The sequence below is a fragment of the Peromyscus maniculatus genome, chromosome 20 (assembly GCF_049852395.1).
Source record: "Peromyscus maniculatus bairdii isolate BWxNUB_F1_BW_parent chromosome 20, HU_Pman_BW_mat_3.1, whole genome shotgun sequence".
Taxonomy (NCBI): domain Eukaryota; kingdom Metazoa; phylum Chordata; class Mammalia; order Rodentia; family Cricetidae; genus Peromyscus; species Peromyscus maniculatus.
The window spans coordinates 68,214,196-68,235,511 of record NC_134871.1 but is presented as its reverse complement, the minus strand read 5'-3'; the positions used below and the strand labels follow the sequence as shown (position 1 = coordinate 68,235,511).

General features: G+C 46.0%; 1 protein-coding gene and 2 non-coding genes across 8 annotated transcripts; all 3 read left to right on the top strand.

Annotated features, from left to right (window-relative positions):
- Positions 1 to 261: 261 nt before the first annotated feature.
- Positions 262 to 19,659, top strand: Kansl2 (KAT8 regulatory NSL complex subunit 2). 6 transcript variants are annotated; one of them, XM_006974370.4, is made up of 10 exons: positions 262 to 346; positions 905 to 1,163; positions 3,340 to 3,518; positions 3,834 to 3,948; positions 6,303 to 6,466; positions 6,660 to 6,826; positions 8,505 to 8,601; positions 10,819 to 11,072; positions 17,605 to 17,712; positions 18,942 to 19,659. In XM_006974370.4, the coding sequence occupies exons 2-10, from the start codon at positions 913 to 915 to the stop codon at positions 19,071 to 19,073; spliced, it is 1,467 nt and encodes a 488-aa protein (XP_006974432.1). In that variant the 5' UTR covers positions 262 to 346; positions 905 to 912; the 3' UTR covers positions 19,074 to 19,659. The 6 variants fall into 6 exon arrangements, with proteins under 6 accessions (XP_006974432.1, XP_076412814.1, XP_076412816.1 ...); XM_076556699.1 differs by having other exon boundaries at positions 269 to 346; positions 10,819 to 10,970; XM_076556701.1 differs by having other exon boundaries at positions 269 to 346; positions 6,303 to 6,470; positions 6,664 to 6,826; positions 10,819 to 10,970.
- On the top strand, positions 8,694 to 8,831 carry LOC121824540 (small nucleolar RNA SNORA2/SNORA34 family). Its single transcript, XR_006066480.1, has one exon. It is a non-coding gene; the product is annotated as a small nucleolar RNA SNORA2/SNORA34 family (small nucleolar RNA).
- LOC121824541 (small nucleolar RNA SNORA2/SNORA34 family) lies at positions 18,637 to 18,772 on the top strand. Its single transcript, XR_006066481.1, has one exon. It is a non-coding gene; the product is annotated as a small nucleolar RNA SNORA2/SNORA34 family (small nucleolar RNA).
- Positions 19,660 to 21,316: the final 1,657 nt, after the last annotated feature.

Below are 21,316 nucleotides of genomic sequence, written 5' to 3'. Positions count from 1 at the left end.
GTGTAGGGACCGTAAGGAGGTAGCCGCCCGGGAGGACTGGAGTCCAGGGCCCTCAGAAAACGAACCACGCTGAGATGGAAAAATATCCGGACCTGGCGACTGGCTGTGGCCCGCCTTTCCGATGGTCCACTCACGGGCCGAGTTCCTGACTGACAGCTCACCTCAGCCACTCGCGTTGCGTAGTTTCCCACCGTCCCGCCCTCCTCGAGCTGATGTGTTGGCCTTGGCCAATAGAAGCACCCCACCGGCAGCGCAGCAGCCAATCAGCGTCAAGGGGCCGCAGGGCCGCGTCCCGAGCCGCCAGAGCGGCCAGAGGGCGAGCTGCGCGACGCAGCGCGGCGGGGAGGTAAGATGGCGCCGCGCCCGGCGCTTCCGCCGTGCGGTTAGGTGGCTGCTCGCCCTTTCTGTCGGGTCAGCGCGCTACTCCGTCCCCTGCCGCCGCGCCGGTGCCACTCTCGGTTGCTGGGCGTCCGGGAACCGGGTTCTCGGGTGCCGGGAGCCGCAGGACAAGATGGCGCTTGCAGGGCGCCTGGGCGCAGCGAGCCGGGGCTCGCCGTGAGCCCTGGAGGCGGCCGGGGACAAAGGCGGCGGCGAGCCGGGGCGTGGGGGGCGGGGCGCGCCGTTGCAGGGGTGCCGCGTGGGGCTGGCGCGGCGCTTCCGGTCTGCGGCGGCGGCGGCGGAGATTCGGCCAGCGTGGTAGGGGCCGGAGCGGCGGGCGGGCGGGCGGGCGGCTGGGTTAGCGACAGAAGCTCGGAGGGCGGCGGGAGCCCCGGCGCCACCCTCGCCTGGCCGGCCGGCGGGGCCGACCTGCGGAGCAGCGCAGACAAGGACTCTCGGCAAGGTTAAGGCCGTTGTTGATGTCTCGTGTGACCCCCTCCGTCCTCCCCCACCCCCGACCCCGCAGGTTTTGGTATGAACAGGATTCGGATTCACGTCTTGCCAACGAATCGGGGGAGGATCACCCCAGTGCCCAGATCGCAGGAGCCCCTTTCTTGTTCCTTCGCTCACCGCCCATGCTCCCAACCGCGCCTGGAGGGGCAGGAGTTTTGCATTAAGCACATTCTTGAAGACAAGAATGCACCCTTCAAACAATGTAGCTACATCTCCACCAAGAATGGCAAACGGTGTCCCAGCGCTGCCCCCAAGCCCGAGAAGAAAGATGGGTATGTGTAGATAGATGCGTGCGTGCGTTGGTGCCCTGTCTTTGCAGGGCTGGGACTTGAACCCAAGGCCTCGTGTGCGCCAAACCCCCGGAAGCCCAAACCCTCCTGCCTTTAGTTTTTTTTTTTTCTTTCTAATTACGCGTTGAAGCATTTATTTCCAGTTCGTAGTGTGTTGTGTGTGGGGTCGTGCACTCGTCAAGGCACATGTGTGGGGGGATCAGAGGGTAATTGGCTGGAGTCGGTTCTACCTCGTGGGTACCGAGATAGAAGGTCGTTAGGCTTGACTCGCAGAGCCATGGGGCCGGCTCCTCTGTCGTTTTGCTTTTTTTTTTTTTTTTTGAGACAGTATCTCTCTGTGCCTTGAACTCCCAGTGTGGACCGGGCTGGCTTGGAACACTTTTGGCAATCTTTGACAGTTTTTTTTTTTTTTTTTTTTTTTTAATATGTATGGGTGTTTTGCCTGCATGTATGTTTGTGTGCCACGTTCATGCTTGACGCCAGCAGAGGTCCGACGTAGGCATTGGATCCCCTGGACCTGGAATTATAGATGGTGGTTAGGAATCAAACCCGGATCCTCTAGGAAGAGCAGCCATTTGCTCTTAACGATGAGCCTTCTCTCCAGCTCCATCTTGGCAGCCTTTTGGCCTTGAGAGTCCTGGGATTATAGATGTGGACCACGTCCTGCTTTTTTTTTTTTTTTTAAAGACATGATCAATGTACATAGCCCTGGCTGCCCTGGAATTCATTATGTAGACCAGGCTGTCCTCGAACATACAGGGATCTACCTCCTGAGTGTTGGGGTGCACCAGCATGCCTGTCCACTGCCTTCAGTTTTAAAATGAAAGAGGAACTTAATATGTAGGCTTGGTCATATCTGTGAACGATTAAGGATATATTCTTTGGGAGGGGGATCCAAACATGAAAAGATTAGAACTGAAGCTGGGAGGTGGTGGCCCACGCCTTTAATCTCGGCACTGGGAGGGAGGCCGAGGTAGGTGGATCTGAGTTCCAGGACAGCCAGGGCTACACAGAGAAACCTGTCTGGAAACACCTCTCCCGGTGATGAGAATTGGAGGGACACCTGAGGCAGGGTCATTTAGTTAATTGCTTGCTTGTGAAATTAAGTGGCTTTTTTTTTTTTTGAGACAGGTTCTGATTGTGGTCCAGACTAATTTGGAACTCCTAATTCTCCTGCCTCAGGGATTACTGTCTGCACCATACTCAGCTTTAAATTTTTTATTTTTTTAACGTTTATGATGTGGATACACGGGCCACCCCACACACACAGGACAACTCCCGGAGTTGGTTCTCCTCCGCCATGTGGGGATGGAACTCAGGTGGTCTGGCTAGCAGGAGGGGTGCATTTGTTTGCTGAGTCATGGAACTGGCCTTCTAAGTTAATTCTTAATGCTGGAGTGCTGACTCACTTGCCCAGCCTCGTTCCTTGCTAAATAATAGGCACAATATGTATACGTGTGTGTTTGGAAGGGTCTTCTTAGCTTTTTCATGTATGTACTTACCCGTGCAGGAATGTGGTTTTACTAGATAATTTGTGTACATCTTTCAATTTTAAAATTGAACCATACCTATCTGCGGTGGTAGTAAAATTTGTCCAGAATTAGTTTTGAAAAATAAAAGCATCTCTCTGATTTTCTGTGAGCTGCTGTTAACATTTTTATGGTTAGAATGTTCTGTTTGAGGACTAGAACACTGGTTAAGCTACTTGCATTTCCCTTTATTAACAGCTGTGTGGGCTGGGGAAGTAGAGTGGTGTTAGAGCCCTTCCATGCTTGGGGCTCTGGGTTTGACCCAGAGCAGCACACACACCACACAAAAGAAAAAAGCCCAAGTGGGTTGACTTGGGGGCAGTTAAGTTTCTGATTTGAATTCCTTTTTCTTTTCTTTTTTTGTGACAGCATCTCATTATGTAGCCCAGGCTGTCCTGTAACTCACTCTGTAGACCAGGCTGACCTCGAACTTGGGGATTCACCTGCATCTGCCTCCTGAGTGCTGGGATTAAATGCGTGCGCCACCACACCTGGCCTTCACACTGGTCTTCAAGGTGTGAACATAATCATTTGAAATTTCCTAAAGACAAAAAAAATTAATTGGTGACTGAACATTGCTGACTCTTTTCAACAGAGAACCTATTAAATATTACCGTTTGTCTCCTTAGGGTGTCTTTCTGTGCCGAACATGCGCGAAGGAATGCCCTAGCACTTCATGCTCAAATGAAGAGGAACAACCCAGGCCCTGTGGGTGAAACCCTCTTGTGTCAGCTGAGCTCATATGCTAAGCCAGAGCTGGGCTCGCAGACCCCCGAGAGCAGTCGGAGTGAAGCTAGCCGGATCCTGGGTAAGGACGTCAGGGCCTTCTCTGCCGGGGTCACAAGGGAAGAGGCTGCCAATGAACTAGGCATAGTGCAACGCTTTGTGCATTTGTGGTTGTTACTGGGGATTTGGTGAGAAACCAGGGCTGCTGTTGCTAGTTGTTAGCTGTTTTGCTTTGGAGTTTGTTTAGCTATATTCTCCCAAACTGGTGACCTTTCCTTCTTTAAAAAGTTAAAAACTTTGAATCGTAAGTTTCGGGTTGGTCTCGTAAGTACCGTAGCTTCCTGTGTGGAGTTACAGAGGTGGGAGTCTTAATGGCTGCTCTCCTTCCTTGCCCCAGATGAAGACAGCTGGAGTGATGGGGACCAGGAACCCATCACTGTGGATCAGACATGGAGAGGTGACCCTGACAGTGAAGCTGATAGCATAGACAGTGACCAAGAAGACCCCCTGAAGTAAGTTGTAACTCCACCTAAGGCTCTTACGTGCTCTCTCTAGTTAGTACATAAAATGTAGTAGGCGTGGGGTTGATACACAGAGGTGGGTTAAGTGTCACGGTTCAACACCATCTTGCTCCAAGGCAAGATTTCTTGATTCTTCTGTGGAAGTCTTATGACTTGAACTGAGTTATGCCCAGGAGATGCTAGGGAAGAAAGCAGATTTCTTGACGTAGGAGTGGAAAAAGGAGACAGAAAGCACAGGCTGGCTAGAGAAGAGAAAATGGATTTAAATAGATACTTGTCCTAAATCTCAGAAATAATGAGCTAATTATACTTGGACAGTTGCTGCAAAATTCTATGGTTCTGACTTTTTAAATGGGAAATAAAAGTGTTCAGTAGTTTGTTTTGGTTTTATGTCTAATGAAAGGAAAACTGATTTAGAAATCCAAAATTTAATTATATGTTAAGGTCTTCTGTAACCCCTGGTCATCTTAAGAATTGAGAAATAGCCGGGCCAAGCTTTATTCCCAGCACTTGGGAGGCAGAGCCAGGTGGATCTCTGAGTTCAAGGCCAGCCTAGTCTACAGAGTCAGATCCAGGACAGACACCAAAACTACATGGAGAAACCCTGTCTGGAACCCCCCCCCCCAAAAAAAAAAAGAAAGAAAGAAAGAAAGAAAAAAGAGTTGTAGAACTATCAAAACATTGCCCCTCTTAATTTTTTGAGGCAGGTTCTCATGTATCTCTGACTGGCTCAGTCTTTGTTTCCTCTAGTACTAGTTTTTTGATCATCTTAGCTGTTAGACGTTTGTCTTCTCTTACATATTACAGAAGAGTGCATCTATATTATATATGTTGGCTTTCTGAGACAGTTTCTCTGTGTAGCCCTGGCTGCTCTGGAACTCAGATCCCCTGCCTCTGCCTCCTCAGTCCTGGGATTAAGGCCGTGGGCCACAGCTGCTGGGCGGGTATTTGTAGTGTTGATTACACTGAATACACTGCAGTGACTAGTTTTTTCTCACTATGCTTATAGAGATGGGATTTTTCTTCAATGTAACCATTAAATTGCTTTGTGAAACATAATCTTAAAAATTTCATTTTTAAAGCTTGTTTATAACATTTAAGCCAAAGCATAATGGTTAAGTCTTGCTTCCTGTATAAGTTCTGACTTCCATACTGTTGTTTATATTTTCTGCTGGTAGAGGGAAAATAATTTCAAATTATTTGTTTTTAGTTTTGGGTTTTTGAGGCAGAGTCTTCCTAATCAGTGCTGATTGACCTCAGACTTAAGCATTCCTTCTGCCTGAGCCTCCTGAGTTCTGAGATGACAGACATGCATTACCATACCTGGTTTAATTTCATTTTAATAAACTTGTTATTAGGGTAGGAGCTGTATCCCTTGAACCGTAGTTAGTCTTTGAAGGCCAAAAAGTCTCTGTATAAGATTGTATTTAAAGGAAAATTAGAAGTCATATGGTCATTTGATATTTTTGTGAGTATTTGTCTGAATGTGTGTCTGTGCACTCAGAGGCCCAAAGAGGGTGCTGGAGCTCCTGAACTGGAGCAAGGGTTGTCAGTTGTGAGTGCTGGGAATCAGCCCGAGGCCTCTGCTCTTGACTGTGAATCATCTTTTTTGTATTTTGTAATTAAAATCCTGAGTTGTTCAGACCAGGGGGTCTCTGTTAAATCCCTGTGTAAAGTAGAATCTAGATTAGTTAGCATGGCTTTCATGCTGCACATCTTTATTTATTTTAAATATGTAAATAATGAGATATCTCCCCTCCCACCCCACTCTGAGAGATAACACACTGGGATCCTTTTGTGGAGAGACTACCCTCTCTTGTGTTTCCTGGTCCCAGCATCCCTGTGGGTGTTCACAGTCACTTCTGACTCCAGCTCCAGGGTACCTGACAGCTTCATCTGCACACATGCAGGTCCCAAACGCACATGGGGAAAAGACTGGATTGTGGTGTTTGTTGGTTTATTTTGTTTTTAGTGCTGAAGATGGAACTAAGGACCTTACACGTGCTAAGTACTCTACTACTGAGCAATATTGTACCTACAAGCTCTTTTTATTTTTTAATGTCTTAGTAAAACACTGTAAAAATATTGCTATTTAATAAGATGTGTCAGCACTGGCTTTGTTAAATACAAACTGAGTCTATTTTCAGACTTCTACTGTTTGGTAGTTTTGTGGTTTTTTTTTGAGATAGGGTTTCTTATCTAGGTTGACCTTGAATCTGCTACATAGTCAGGCTTTGAACTGGTCTCTGCCTGCACCTCCTGAGTGCTGGGATTACAGGCATGCATCCCCAAGCTGGTCGTTGCTGCTGCTTTAATGCTTTGCTGAATGTGTTGTTTTATTCCAGACATGCTGGTGTCTACACAGCCGAGGAAGTGGCTCTTATTATGAGAGAGAAGCTAATTCGTTTGCAGTCTCTGTACATCGATCAGTTTAAACGGCTCCAGCACTTACTCAAAGAGAAGAAGCGCCGGTACTTACACAGTCGGAAAGTGGAACATGAAGCTCTAGGCAAGTGTGATGTGCTTGAGTCTGCCTCATACAGCCAGTGAGTCCCTGTGTGCTTACAAGTCACACCTGGCTTTTCAGTGGTGACTGTGGTTAAGTATTCTAGTGCTTGAGAGGCTGAGGGTGGGGTTTGCTGTGAGTCCTAGACAAGCTAGACTGACGTCCTGTTTGAAAATTTGATTTTTGTGCCTCGTAGGTAGCAGTCTCCTGACCGGCCCAGAGGGACTTTTAGCCAAAGAAAGAGAGAACTTAAAGCGACTGAAATGCCTCAGGCGATACCGCCAGCGCTATGGCGTCGAGGCCTTGCTCCACAGGCAGCTGAAGGAGCGCAGGATGCTGGCCACAGAAGGGGCTGCTCAGCAGGTATTTGCTCTGTCACTCGGGTGCACACATTCTCTGTAGTGATGGGGTCGTCATGAGAACACTCATACACCTAGAATTAGAGAAAGGTAGCTGGGCACGCCTTTAATCCCAGCACCGCGGAGGCGGAGGCAGAGGCAGGCAGATCTGAGTTCAAAGCCAGCCTGGTCTACGGAGCTAGTTCCAGGATGACCAGTGCTGTTACACAGAGAATTCCTGTCTTGAAAAACCAAAACCAACCCCTTCCCCTCCCCTAAAATACATAAAAATAAAGGTTAAAAAACATTGATAGAATAGTAGCAGTTAAATATCAAAAAAGTAAGGTTGACAGAGTAATACATAATGGTTCTTCTTGTTGTATTTGTTGAAGCCTCACATAGGTTTATGTTCGTTTGTGTGGCTGTGAAAAAGTGGCCGAAGTCAACAACCTAAGGGAGGCAGGGCTGATTGTGGCTCAGCTTTAGAGGTTTCCGTCCGTCATGGCTGAGAACATGGCAGAGCAGAGCAGTTGGCCTTTGGGTGGCTAAGAACAGAGCTGGATTTTGGGTGGCTAGCTTCTTTTAGCCCTATTTTACTTCATCTGGGCTTAGTCTGTGCGGTAGTGCGGACCACAATCCGGGCCCTTCCTCCTCAGTCCTCTGACACTCGAAGAGATCCCAGAAGGGCTTCGCCAGTCTACGTGGTCCTCAGTCCCATCAGATGGACAGTTGGGATGAACCATTAGGGAGCCAAGTTTTAAAACACAAAACAGATTTTGTTGGCTGGGCTTGGTGCAGGTCTGATCACAGCAGCTGTGGCAGCTGAGGCAGGCGGGTCATAAGCCAGGGCCTTTTTACTTCATTTGCCTAGCTCAGTACCACCACCAAAAAAAGGTTTGTTCTTAAAAGATAAATTCGTTTCACTGGGGATTTGATTTAGCTTGGTGTTAGAGCATATGCTTGTGATTCTGGGTGTATTCCCTAGCATCGCTAAGAATTGAGTTACGGTCCTATAATGTAGCCCCTGGTTGGCCTGGAACATGCCGTGTAGACCAGACTGGCTCAAGATATGCTGCTGCCCCTGCTGAGATTGAGACATAGACCACCATGCCTGGCTAAAAACACCACTGTTTATTTAGGATGCAGATTTATTCTTCCTTATCTGTGAGGGATAGTTTGCGGGCCCCTGGCAGAGCCTAAAACTGGAGGTATCAAATGCATGTGTGCCATATTCTTCCTCTGTGTACCTGTGAAACTTATAATTAATTCATAACAACAAAATAGGGCAATTATGACAATATAAAGGTAGTATAAGCTACTTACAACTTTGAAATTATTTCTATAATTTTGTATTTAATATTTTCAGACCTAGGTTGACTATAGGTTAAGGGACAGACTACTTTTTCATACTTTTACAATTGGAGAGGTGTGTTTATACATGAGGTTTCATTGTTACAATATTGGTGGGTTGGGGGGGGGGCGGGCGTGTTTCTGAGACAAGTTTCTCTGTGTAGCCCTGGCTGTCCTAGAACTCACTCTGTAGACCAGGCTGGCCTCGAACTCACAGTCAAACTCCACCTGGCTCTGCCTCCCGAGTGCTGTGAATAAAGGCGTGCGCCACCACCTTGTATGAACTGACTTTGCTTTATGACTGAATGATATTATAGTTGTGTGCATTTGTGTGTGTGTTCTCTCACTTTTAGGCTCACACCACTCGCTCCAGTCAGAGGTGCTTGGCCTTTGTGGATGACGTCCGTTGCTCGAATCAGTCTCTTCCAATGACCAGACACTGCCTTACCCGTATCTTTTCAGATTGCTCATTTCGGTTCCGATTTCCAGTTAAGACAGGCTGGGAATGATGTCGGTCAGTTGAGCTGAAGATTTTGTTTACTTTGGCCCTGAATCAAGGCCAGCAGTTTGCTGAAGCTGTTGGTTTCAAGCAGGTGCCTAAATAAAATGTCTTTCTATGGTCTGTTGGCCATTTCAGAAATTTAAAAATGGTATGGTCAATTCATTAGAAAGAAACATCTGACTGGATGTGATATCCAGCTCTATAATTGTAGCACTTAGCTAGCTAGAGGGGGCAGCTGGGCCAGAGGATTGGGAGTTTGTGGCCACCCTGGGCCACAGCAAAATCCTGTCTGGAGTGGGTGAAGGGGAGGGGGGGCTGAAGAAACAGTGAGTCATTGGTGACAGATGTGGGTGACTGCTAGTCTTAATGACATTCCAAGATTTCTGTATAATTCTTCTACATTATTGATTTAACTTTGTTCATTAAGTTATATGTTAAGCTGGGTAGTGGTGGCGTGTGCCTTTAGTCCCAGCACTCAGGAGGCAGAGCCAGGTGCATCTCTGTGAGTTTGAGGCCATATGTTAAATCTGTTACCAAGAAAGAAAGATTACCATGGGTTTTCTGCCCAGAACATTATCTATATTGGGAAATTCTATGCGGTAGTGTCCTTTTATATGGTTAGTGCCCTAACTTGTATGTTTTTAATTAACTCAAATTAGAAACTTTCAAATAATGGGCTATCCCCCCATTCTTTCTGATTTGTAAATTTAACCTGTTACATGAAACACTTTCTGGTGTAGAACTACATTCATTACTGATTGATGGGCTACAAAACTTGTGATGACCGTATGGGGGAGAGAGAGGAAGAGGATGAGAGAACCTGCTCTTGGTCTTGTTTATTTTTGTTTTTTCCTTCCCCTGTTCCATTATTGAAATATTTGAAGTGGAATTTTACATGAATGTCTGAATGGTTACAGGTGTACACTACCACCCTTGTTTAGAGTTACTGCTTTTAGTATGTAAAAGCTTATGCAAAGTAATGAGCTCTGAAGAGGAATGCTTCAAACATAAATTGGGCTAGGTAAAGGCCAGGAAGCTGCAGAGGCCTGTGATGGGTGGAGGTCGAAGGGGCTGTAAGTGGGGGATTGGCCTGTAGAGCACATGAGACTTTGAATGGAGAGAATGCTGGAGTGAGAAGATTTAATGGAGAGGGTGAGGGGTAGGGACGGGAATCAACCAAGACAAACCTATGAAAATACTTAAGGAAACCTGGTGCTTTGTAAGCTAATAAAAACAACCAACAGAACAGTACCTCTTAGCTGGGCATAGTGGTGCACACCTTTAATCCCAGTGCTCAGGAAGCAGAAGGCTGGCAGAGTTTGAGGCCAGACCAGTCTAGTGAGTGCCAGGGCTACGTAAAGAAAGCCTATGTCAACAAACAACCTTTTAAAAATTCACCTTAAAAGTTTTTTTTTTTTTTTTTTAAGCCGGGCGGTGGTGGCGTACGCCTTTAATCCCAGCACTCGGGAGGCAGAGCCAGGCGGATCTCTGTGAGTTCAAGGCCAGCCTGGTCTACAGAGCTAGTCCAGGGCAGGCTCCAAAGCTGCAGAGAGAAACCCTGTCTCGAAAAACCAAAAAAAAAAAAAGTTTTTTAAAATGAAGGAGGCATGCCTGCTCATGCCTGTAACCTCAGCACTTGAGAGGCAACGGTGGGAAAATCAGGAGGTAAAGTTTATGCTTGGCTACGTAGTGAGTTCTTGGGTTTGAAGCGATTGTGTCCTGTTTTTAGGAGCAATGTTTCTGCAGACTTAGTCTAAGCAGAAACAACATTGTGTCTTGGAAGAGGTTGGTAGGTGCTTCTGTATCAGCTGTTTTTGTTACCATGTGGGTTTTCTCTGTCAGTGTGTTTTCCTTGGGGTGTTGTTGCCGCTTAGCACTGCCGGAGGGGCTTAGTGTCTAGTTTAACTGACCAGAATCCTGGAAAAGAGATGGAGGATGAGCTATAAATTATCGGTAAGGCTCAAGTTACGTGTTACAAAATGATACTTATTTAGAGAACTAAAGGTTACTCATTGCGTTTGGCGTTCTATAAAAACGCCCTTCTGAGTGTGTGAGTGAGTGTGTGAGTGAGTGTGTGAGTGAGTGTGTGTGTGTTCGGCGCGGCACACTCTCCTCTGCTGTGCACCTCCAGTGGATTGGGTCTATTTCCTTAACTGTTTCTGCAGATATTTGCCAGGATACAAATCAGGTTCTCTTCAAATGCTGCCAGGGATCTGAAGAAGTACCCTGCAACAAACCAGTTCCTGTAAGCCTTTCTGAGGACCCCTGCTGTCCACTGCATTTCCAGTTGCCTCCTCAGATGTATAAGCCCGAGCAGGTACTGTCTGTGCCAGACGGTCTGGAAGCCGGCCCCATGGATCTGTACTTGAGTGCTGCCCAGCTTCAGCCCACTGAGAGTTTACCACTGGAGCTCAGTGATGTAAGTTAGAGAAGCTCTGCTCTGATTGGCCCTTGAAAGAAGGCCCTGTTTAGTAGTGGTGAGAACAGTTAGTGGTTTTCAGCTAAGAGAATGGGTAAAGCTTGTGACCTGATACAGATGTAGTTGGATATGTCTGTTACTGTATTTATTAGACACTTTGTGTCCTACCTTTCCTTTTCCCCAGACTTTTCTTGTTTTGAGGCAGGACCTCACTGTGTAGCCCGAGTTGAACCCGAACTCATGATCCTTTATGTCTGTCTCCTAAGTGTTGGTGTCAGAGGCGTGTGTACCACCCAGGCCTGGCTTCCTTTGTTACTTTGGGATGTAATTGGAAGTGTGTGATTCAGTGATTTTTTTTTTTTTAAGGTATTATTTATTTGCAGGCAGCTACCATTACTATCTGAGGACGTGTTTACTACCTCAAAAAGAAATAATACCTATCAACACTTTTTTTGGTTTTTGTTTTTGTTTTTCAAGACAGGGTTTCCCTGTGTAGCCTAGACCAGTCTGGCCTGGAACTTACAGAGAGCCTCCTACCTCTGCCTCCCTCTCAAGTGGTGGGATACTGCCTGGTTTAATACTCACGTTTTGAAATTTCCTTTCTGAGCCCTTACTCCTGGAATTGCCTGCCAGTTACAAGAGAACTTTTATCTTCATTTTCTCTTCTCTTTTCTTCCTCCTTTTTCTTGAGGCATTATTTCACCCTGACCTTAACCTACCCCTGTCTCAGCTTCTCAAGTGCGAGAATTATAGGTGTGTGCCACCTAAGTGTTCTTTTTGTTGATGGATTTGCCAGTTCTGGGCATTTCATATAAATTAGTGAATTTTGTGTCAAGGTTTTTGTTTTTTGTTTTTTGTTTTTTTTTTAATAACCCCTCTTAGGTTTTCAAAATAGGATTTCTCTGTGTTGCTCTCCCTGGCTGTCCTGGAACTGACTTCAGGCTAGCCTTGAACTCAGATCCTAGATCCTCCTGCTTCTTCCAAGTGCTGGAATTAAAGATGTGTGCCACCACTGACCTGCATGTCTATAGTTTTTTTGTGCTTAGCTTTTTTTTTTTTTTTTTTTTTTTTTTGGTTTTTCGAGACAGGGTTTCTCTGTGCAGCTTTGCGCCTTTCCTGGAGCTCACTTGGTAGTTTAGGCTGGCCTCGAACTCACAGAGATCCGCCTGGCTCTGCCTCCCGAGTGCTGGGATTAAAGGCGTGCGCCACCAACGCCCGGCTTCTTTGCTTCTTTTTTCTTTTTTTTTTCGGTGGGAGGATAGGTATGTCAGGGAGCAGAGTCTAACTATGTATCCCTTGACTGGCCTGAAACTTAGGTCTGCTGCTTCTACCTCCAAAGAGTGCCCAGATTAAAGCATGTGTCGCAATACTCTGCCAAATATAGTGATTTTAGAATTCACATTGTAGCTTGTATTAATATTTAAGACTTTTTATTTATTTTTGAGGTAGCGTCTCACCTTGTATCTCTGGAGGCAGAGGCGTGCAGATTTCTGAGGTTGAGGCTGGGCTGGGTCATGTTGTGAGACCTCAAAAAAACAAGCAGCTAGAGAGGTGCTCAGTGGTGACGAGCACTTGCACTGGGCAGTGGTGGGCACACCTTTAATCCCAGCACTGGGGAAGCAGAGGCAGATGGTCTCTCTGAGTTCGAGGACAGCCAGGGCTATTCCAGAGGGAAACTCTGTCTCCAAAAAAACAAACGAAAGGTACTTGCTGCACTTGGAGAGGACTTATGTTTTTGGTTCCAGGCATTCCCAGCATCCATATGGAGGTGTACAACACACACACACATACACACACACACACACACACACACACACACACACACACGTTAAAATAAAGCATTTTTTTTTTTTTTTTCTCTTTTTAAAGGCAAGGAGGGTTGCAGGTTGTTTTATGTAGCTCTGGCTGTCCTGGAATTTGCTGTATAGACCACACTAGCTTCATGCTCGGATCCTTACACCTCTGAGTGCTCAGATTAAAGACATGGGCCAACGTACCCAGCAGTAAAGCAGGTCTTTAAAAAACTTTATTTATTATGATGATGATGATGATGATGATGATGATGATGATGATGATGATTGGTTTTTCGAGACAGGCTTTCTCTGTGTAGCTTTGCGCCTTTCCTGAAACTCGCTTTGTAGACCAGTCTGGCCTCAAACTCACAGAGATCCACCTGCCTCTGCCTCCCGAGTGCTGGGACTAAAGGGGTGCGCTACCACTGCCTGGCCTAAAAACTCTTTTTAGGTGATCCTCTACTCACATTATTGCACAGCTCCTCCCCTCTGTTTTTTTGTTTTTGTTGTTGTTTTTAAGGCCTCAAGCATTTTAGGTAGGTCAGTGTTTGAACACTAAACTCCATCGCAAGCCTTATGTGCTTTTTGGTAAACCAGAGTGGTCAATAGAAAGTATGAAGCAGGGTCTCTCGCTAGTCCTCACTGGCCTCATCAAGAGATCTGCCTGCCTCTGCCTCCGAGTGCTCGGGTTAAAGATGTGTGCCACCATGCCTGGCCTCTGTGTGGTGTTTTTGTTGTTGCTTTGGTTTTTGTTTTCTCCCTGGTTTTTGTGATGAATATAAAACATGATTCTGTATTTGTCGTGGTAGTTTTTTTTTTTTTTTTTTTTTTTGGTTTTTCGAGACAGGGTTTCTCTGTGTAGCTTTGCGCCTTTCCTGGAGCTCACTTGGTAGCCCAGGCTGGCCTCGAACTCACAGGGATCCGCCTGGCTCTGCCTCCCGAGTGCTGGGATTAAAGGCGTGCGCCACCACCGCCCGGCTCTGTCGTGGTAGTTTTTAAACATTGCTGTTCTTGTAGGTAGGCAGTTTTCCTATTTATTTTACATGTATGTGTGTGTTTTGCCTGCATGTGTGTGCACCCTGTACATGTCTGGCATCAGAGGCCTGATGAGCTTACATTCCCTCAGGATTGACGTTAAATGTGAGCCATCATGTGGATGCTGGTAATCAAACCTGGGTCCTCTGCAATAGTAATAAGTGTTCCTCACCACGGAGCCTGCATGATTTTCTGTATTCACAGAGCTAAGGGATTTAGAATGAAATCTCTTGGGAGATACTTGATGGGGCAATTGATGTGTGATATAAAACTCTTCCCAAGAGAAACTGGCCTTGTGTTTTTAAAGCCTGTGTCTTCTCTGCTTCAGGGGATGGAGTTCCTGGGAAGGCTTGTGTTCTATAGAAAACTATGGCTTCGAGAGAGATGATACCTTTTGCCCTCAGTTTGGTGGCTTAGTTGGGATGCAGTCTATAAACCTTAGCTGTAAATTTGGACTGCTAATTTTAAGGGGGAAATGGAGTTACATTTTAAACACCTCCCTACACAACCCTTAGGAAGTGAAGCCTTTTGGAGTGCTTGTCCATGTTATAAATAAATCTTAGGCTTTTTTTCTTTTTCTACTGTGAACTAGAGACTCAATATGTCTAGTCTGCTCTTTCTAGTGAGTTAAAATGCTCAGGGATGAGGAAGCTATTGAGATCCTGCTTTCCCAAGGGAAGACCTGGGGATGGACTCGGGAAACAATGGAGTAGTGCCCAGGGCACCTCCTGCCTGAGTGTGTCTGCTCCTCCTGCCCACTCCTGCAGATGTTTTCTGGTTACCCAATGCACAAGAATCTTGACAGTCTCTGCATTCAGAGGAATTGCTCTCACAAATAGACTTTGTGTGTGTTGTGTACCTGTGGGTGGAAAGAGCTGCGAACAATCCCAAGCTTTTTAAAAAGATCGCAGGAAACAAAGTGTCTAGTCTCAGTGGTGTGAGAACATTGCTTTCTGTGGATAGCATAGATATTTCCAGTGTATCTGTGGTGGACATGAGTACAAGTGACTGTTTCTCTGTGTTTCTGCTTACACTGGGCAGTTTGTTTAAATTACTGCTGTTTTTTTAAAGACGTTTTAAAAGAATACTTTATGTATCCCAGGCTGGTCTTGAACTCTTGTAGAGATCTGCCTGCCTCTACCTACCTCCAGAGTGCAGGGACTAAAGGTATGTGCATCCATGCTTGGCTTTTTAAGATTTATTTATTTTATTTGTATGGATGTTTTGCCTGCATGTATGTGCACCATATCCATGCCTTGTTGCTCTAAGAGGTCAAAAGAGGTGTCAGATCTGGATCTGGAGTTACAGTTCTGTGTGGAGTTCCATGTGCATACTAGGTAGTGAGCCTGGGTTTTCTGGAAGAACAGCATGTGCTCTTAACTGCTGAGTTATTTCTCCAGCCCCCAGTTGAACTATGTTTGACTTTTTATTTATTTGTTTTAGATAAAGGTCTTGCTTTGTAGACCAAACTGGCTTCAGATTCACAGAGATCCACTTGCCTTTGCTTCCTGATTGCTGGTTTTAAAGTTGTGAGCCACCACGCCCAGCATTAGCTTTTAGACTTAAGTTTTTTTGTTTTCAAGATTTTATTATTTGTTTATATATGAGTGCTTTATCTGCATGTACAATTTTGTGCCAGAAGAGGGCATCAGATCCCACTAGAGATGGCTGTGAGCCACCATGTGGCTGCTGGGAGTTGAACTCAGGACCCTCTGCAAGAGCAGGCAGTGCTCTTAACCACTGAGCCATCTCTCCAGCCCCTAGAGTTTTAAGGGGAGTAGATAATTTGACTTTTTCCCCCCCTTAGTTATGGAAAGGTTATGATTTTTATTCCTGGTTGTTAGTTAGCACACTAAAAATAAAAACTGATTTTTTTATTAGTACATAACAGTTGTGTAAAATGATGGATTTCCTTGTGATGTCTTTGTTTTTGTTTTTTGGTTTGGTTTTTCGAGACAGGGTTTCTCCGTGTAGTTTTGGTGGCTGCCCTGGAACTCGCTCTATAGAACCAGGCTGGCCTTGAACTCACAGAGATCCATCTGGGATTAAAGGCGTGTGCCACCACTGCCCGGCCCTCGTGATGTCATTTACATGCTCGTAACATACTTTGATCCTCTTTACTTTTCCCTGTCACCTTTTCTTACTGTCCCTTCTCCTCTGCCCTCCCCTGCTTGCTCTTTAATATGGGACCTGTAAGTTCTTAGACGTAACTTTAGCATTGACTGAGCTTGTGCCAAGTGTCGTGGAACTTAGGTTGTCGTAGTACTTGAACCATTACGGTGACGTGGGCCCTAAATCAATGTTGGTTTCAGACAGGAGCCAAGAATGGTGTTTTTGATCTGCTGACCCTTCATTATTTCTGGGAATGGCTGATTCATATGGGAAAAGTATAGTCTAGAATATAATGTCTTTTTTTTTTGTTTGTTTGTTTTTTAAACAGAATACTTGAACTATGTTAAGTTTAAGACTCAGAGGCTTAGCTGGGCCAGGTGGCACAGGCCTGTAATCCCAGCTACTGGGAGGTGAAGCAGGAGCATCATAAGTTCAAGTCTTGCCTGGGCTGCAGGGTGAGTTCAAGGCTAGTGTGGTCAACTTAGTAAGACCCATCTCCAAGTAGAAATGAGGAAGAAGACTGGGAATGTAGCTCAGAATAGATCACTGGTCTTCTGTGCGAGAGGCCCTGACTCCAGTTCTACCAGAAGCTTATGCTAGGGAGAGGGATGAACCAAATATGTCTTGGCCATTCAGAGAAGTTTGAGTTTCTGTGGTTTGTCTTTCTCTCCTACCTTCCTTTCCTCTTTTAGTTGCTTGCTTTGTGAATGTTGGTCAGTCTTGTATTGCCATGTTTTCCACACAATTCCATGTTATTTTATCTCGATGCTGATTAACTGTAATTAGCCTCAGGGAATATGGGAGTTTTTTAAATTACATTTATTTTTGTAAGTGTGTGCCTGTGCGTGCGTGCATGCGTGTTGAGCCAGTTCTTTCCTCCTTCCACTGTGTGGGGGTGGGGAATGTATAAAGTCATCAGGTTGGTGGCAAGTGACTTTACTCACTGAACCGTCTTATTAGCCCTGTATTTTTTTCTTAAAAATATACTTTAACAAAAAAAATACATTATATACTTTAACAGTTATTGGTTTTGTATGTGTTTGTGCACATGCATGTGTATATGTACATTAGAACAGTTGTGGGAGTCTTTTCCATGTGGATTTTGCGGTTCAAACTCAGTTCATCACACGTAGCAAGTGTCTCTGCTCATTGAACCATCCTGCTGGCCCTGGAGGGTTTTCCTGGTGTTCACTATAATAGAACATGTGTGATAGAATTTATCACTGTAACCACTTTAAAGTTTACAGTTTGGTGGTGTTGACATTCAGTGTGTTGTGTAATCAGTACTAGTATCTTTTTCTCGAATTTTTCCATTGTTTGACCCAGATTCTATACCTTTTAAGCCGTCCACTCAGGGTAGTCACTGTTCTACTTTCTGTGATTTCTCCTAGGAATTTGCTTGTTGATTTATATTTTGTTATCAGCGGAGAGAAAGTTTTCAAACTTGTTGGTTCCTGTTGAATTGGTTTAGCATTCTAAGCAAGGAGAAAGGAGGGACCTGAGAGTTACTTTGAACTTTGCTGAAAATTGTGTCAATTTTAGCTCATGATTTCCTGACTGTTGCTGACGGTCTCTTCTCTTCTCTTTCCTAGGACTTGGACGTTGTGGGTGACGGCATGCCGTGCCCTCCATCGCCCCTGCTCTTTGATCCTTCGCTGACTCTTGAAGATCATTCCGTCAGAGACATTGCTGGAGGCCCAGTGGGTATCTTGACAGTTGAATCTCAGCTAGGTTCCCTCAGAGTGACCAGGCTAGGCGGAGGTTTCCCTGTGGGTTGACATGAGTTCCAGGGAGTAGGGTGTGTTCCCAAATACTACGTAAGAGTTCACTGGCAGATCTTCCTGTTGGGTTTCCATCGTGATAAAACGACATGACCAAAAGCAACTTGGAGAAAAGGATTTATTTCACCTTAGGCTTCAGGTCTGTTACTGCGGGAAGTCAAAGCAGGAACCGGAGGCAGGAACTGAGGCAGAGGCTGTGGGGGAGCACTGTTTGCTGGCCTGCTCAGCCAGTTTTCTTAGACCATCTAGGACTGGCCAGGAGTGGCGCTGCTCACAATGAGTTCAGCCCTCACCTCAGTCAAGAACACGCAGCCGGGCGGTGGTGGCGCACGCCTTTAATCCCAGCACTCGGGAGGCAGAGCCAGGCGGATCTCTATGAGTTCGAGGCCAGCCTGGACTACCAAGTGAGTTCCAGGAAAGGCGCAAAGCTACACAGAGAAACCCTGTCTCGAAAAACCAAAAAAAAAAAAAAAAAAAAAAAAAGAACACGCACTGCGGGCTTGTCCACAGACCAGCGTGGTGGCCGTCGTCTCTGTTGAGGGTCCCGTCCAGAGTGAATCTAGCCTGTGTGTATGGACATAGACCAGCTAGTGCAGACCTTAGGCCTACAGTCAAGGGGCGAAGTCCTGGGTTCCGTGCAGAGCACTGCCAAGCACAAACGACCTTCTTTAGAGTGCTTGTCTGGGCGAGTTTCCAGATTAGCTGCAGAGCTCCTCATGGTTTCTAATCCTCAAGAGTAGGGCGTACCTTTACCTGAGTGAGAGGGGGTAGGAAAATTGTCCCTTGGAAGGCAGAGTTCATCGTTCCGATTGTTGTTATCATAAAGACTGACGCAGCTTACTAATGGCTCTTACTGAAGACTAGCAGTTAGACTGTAGCTGTTGGTTTCAAGCAGAGGCCTAAAGAACTGTCTTCCCGTGGTTATCGGCTGTTCTGGAACCTCAGTAGAGAAGGACGATTCCATTGGGAAGAAACAGCTCCCTGTTCTCTCCTTTGACAGCGTCAGTCTCAGGGACGTCAGAATATTTTGGGGAAAGTGACTGTATTTCTTGGTGTCTTGTAGCTGCTATAAATGGACATTGATGAATCAGAGCTGTGCTTCAGAACCATTGGCCGGGTCTCTAACCATGGTGCCTTTGTTTCAATAGGGACAGATGCAGGTGGCTGGAGATGGATGCAGACCCCAGGGACCTCGGAATTTAGAGAAAGCCTGTGCATCATTCCCTCAGCGTGGATTGGCTGCTGCAAACGGAAACCCAGAACCTACTTCCATCAGTTGACAGTTCCTTCTGGACATTGTTTGACTTTGGTGGACTGAACTTTCCATTCTTCAAACAAGTATATCTCTGCTCATCTCTCACTAAACAGGGACAACCCAGACTACATTGTTTTTCTTCGGGGCTGTAGAGTACTGTAAGCAAACATAAACCAAATCTGTGAGGAACGGATCTTTAGTATTTAAAAGTTATGGAATTCTTTGCAAGGAAGAGAGTACCATAGTCCCTGCCTTTGGGATGGAATGAATAGTGGAGACGATGCCTGAGAAAGAGACGGTGTTTGTGATGTGATTTCCTGCTACTAGGCAGGGGCTGTGGTCAGGAATGGCTCAGGTGCTGGCTGTTCAGTGTCTGGCTATCTGTATCTAAAGGCCTGTGTTGAAGCCTTTCCTCAGCTCCGCATAACTGGGCAATATAAACCCCTTTTCCCAGTGACTGACTGAAAAGCAGCTCACAGGGCTGGGCTTTCCTTAATTATCCTTGCTTTTTATTTATGTAAATGTCTGGTGGATCCCCTGCCCCCTGTAAAATATAGTAAAGTTATTGTATATAGTTTCTATTAAATGGTAAAATGTTATGGAAATGTAAAGTAGTGTGAATTGAATTTGGGTTTTTTGTTTTTGTATTTGAGAGTGTCTATTTTCTGGGACTTCTAATGCCATCTGATGGGAAGAAGGAAATGGGAAAAGTCCCTAGTATTTCTGTCCTTGAACAGGCATTACCGGAGAAACGGCAGGAGAGAAATGGTACTTGTTACCTAGCTCACAGGCCAGATAGAACTGTTCCCTGGAGAGATAAGATTTAGTTCAGTGGTGGGCTCAAGACTACAGTGCGGTAGGGCCTTGGTGGGGCCATCAAAGGGCACAGTGGTGAGGTCTGTGTCACGCTGGTTCTAGGGGAACATTTGACAGATGCTTCTAAAGCCTGAATAACAGTTCACAGAAAACAAGGAATAAAGCCGTGAGGAAGAAGATGGAGCTTGTCCTTCAGTTATCCCCTACTGTATGAGCTGTACATTTCTCCCTGCGAGAAAATATACCGAGGTGAAGAGCATGCGCTCAGCCCTGGCTGTTTTCAGTTACTCTCCTGTTGCTTCTGACTAAGGCTTATGGTTCCAGAAGGAATAAGAGGCCATGGCCATGAGGCATGACAGCCGGGGGAGGTGTGGCAAGATCAGCAAGCTGAGAGCTCATGTCTATAACTACAAGCATGAAACAGAGCAAACGGAAGTGGTACAAGGCTTTTCTTCTCAAAGCCCAACTTCCCGCAGCAAGTCTGCATCCCCTAAAACTGCCACCAACTGGGCGTCAAGTGTCCAAAGGCCAGAGACTGGTGGACATTTTCCATGCATATAAATAACCACACCAGGTTTGGCCAATGGAAAGTCCAGAACCGCAGTACGGGAACAGAGATTGTTAGAAGGGAGTTGGTCCAAATAGCAGAGTGCATCTGTTGGATCTGAGCCAGGCCAAACTGCAATCCACCCCATCAGGACCATCAAAGGTAGGGAGACAGAAGCTTCACAGTGCTGCAGGATGAGAAGGCTGGATTTCATGGGAAATGCAGATGATGGCTAGTGGATAGTGGCTTCTGTTCACGCTACCAAACCCAACATTGCCTTTTTTGACTGAGAGATGGATATAAGTACTGAGGTCCTTTTGTGCCATATTGGGCTTTGCTAACATGCCTTCATTAGTATCCTCTTAGCCGCCCAAGGAATCGGGAAGTAAATGAAACTTAGTAAGTTCCTGAAGCCTACAGGGTTCCTAAGTCTCACCTTCCCAGAGATATACAAGCGGTAATTAATTTCTGGGGAGAGGAGACTCCAAAATGAGCAAACGCTGTAAACCAGTTCTCAGCAAGCTGTGTAGGGAACTCCAGGGATCGGCTTCCTCGGGTTGTCACCGTGTTGGGGAAATTTCAGTGATGTACCTATCTGTGAGTCATCCATGCTGTCAGTAAACAATAAACTCAACAGTCCACTGAACTCGGGTGGAATAATTTCTTGGGTGTGTCGTTGGTGTCCTGTCTGAGGTGGTAGATGTTCTAGTACCCTGTCTGTCCCATTTCCGTCACTACCCCCGCCAACACAGCATTTCTGCAGTGACTAGTACTGACCACAAGAGGGAGCTAGGGAGCCGGTGCTGAGTCCCAGCCAACCTCTAAGGTCGGGAGATGGGCTAGTCCAGGAAAAGTGGGAGAGAGGAGGCAGAGGTGGAAGGAAAGGTGGGAAGAGAGCAGAGTGG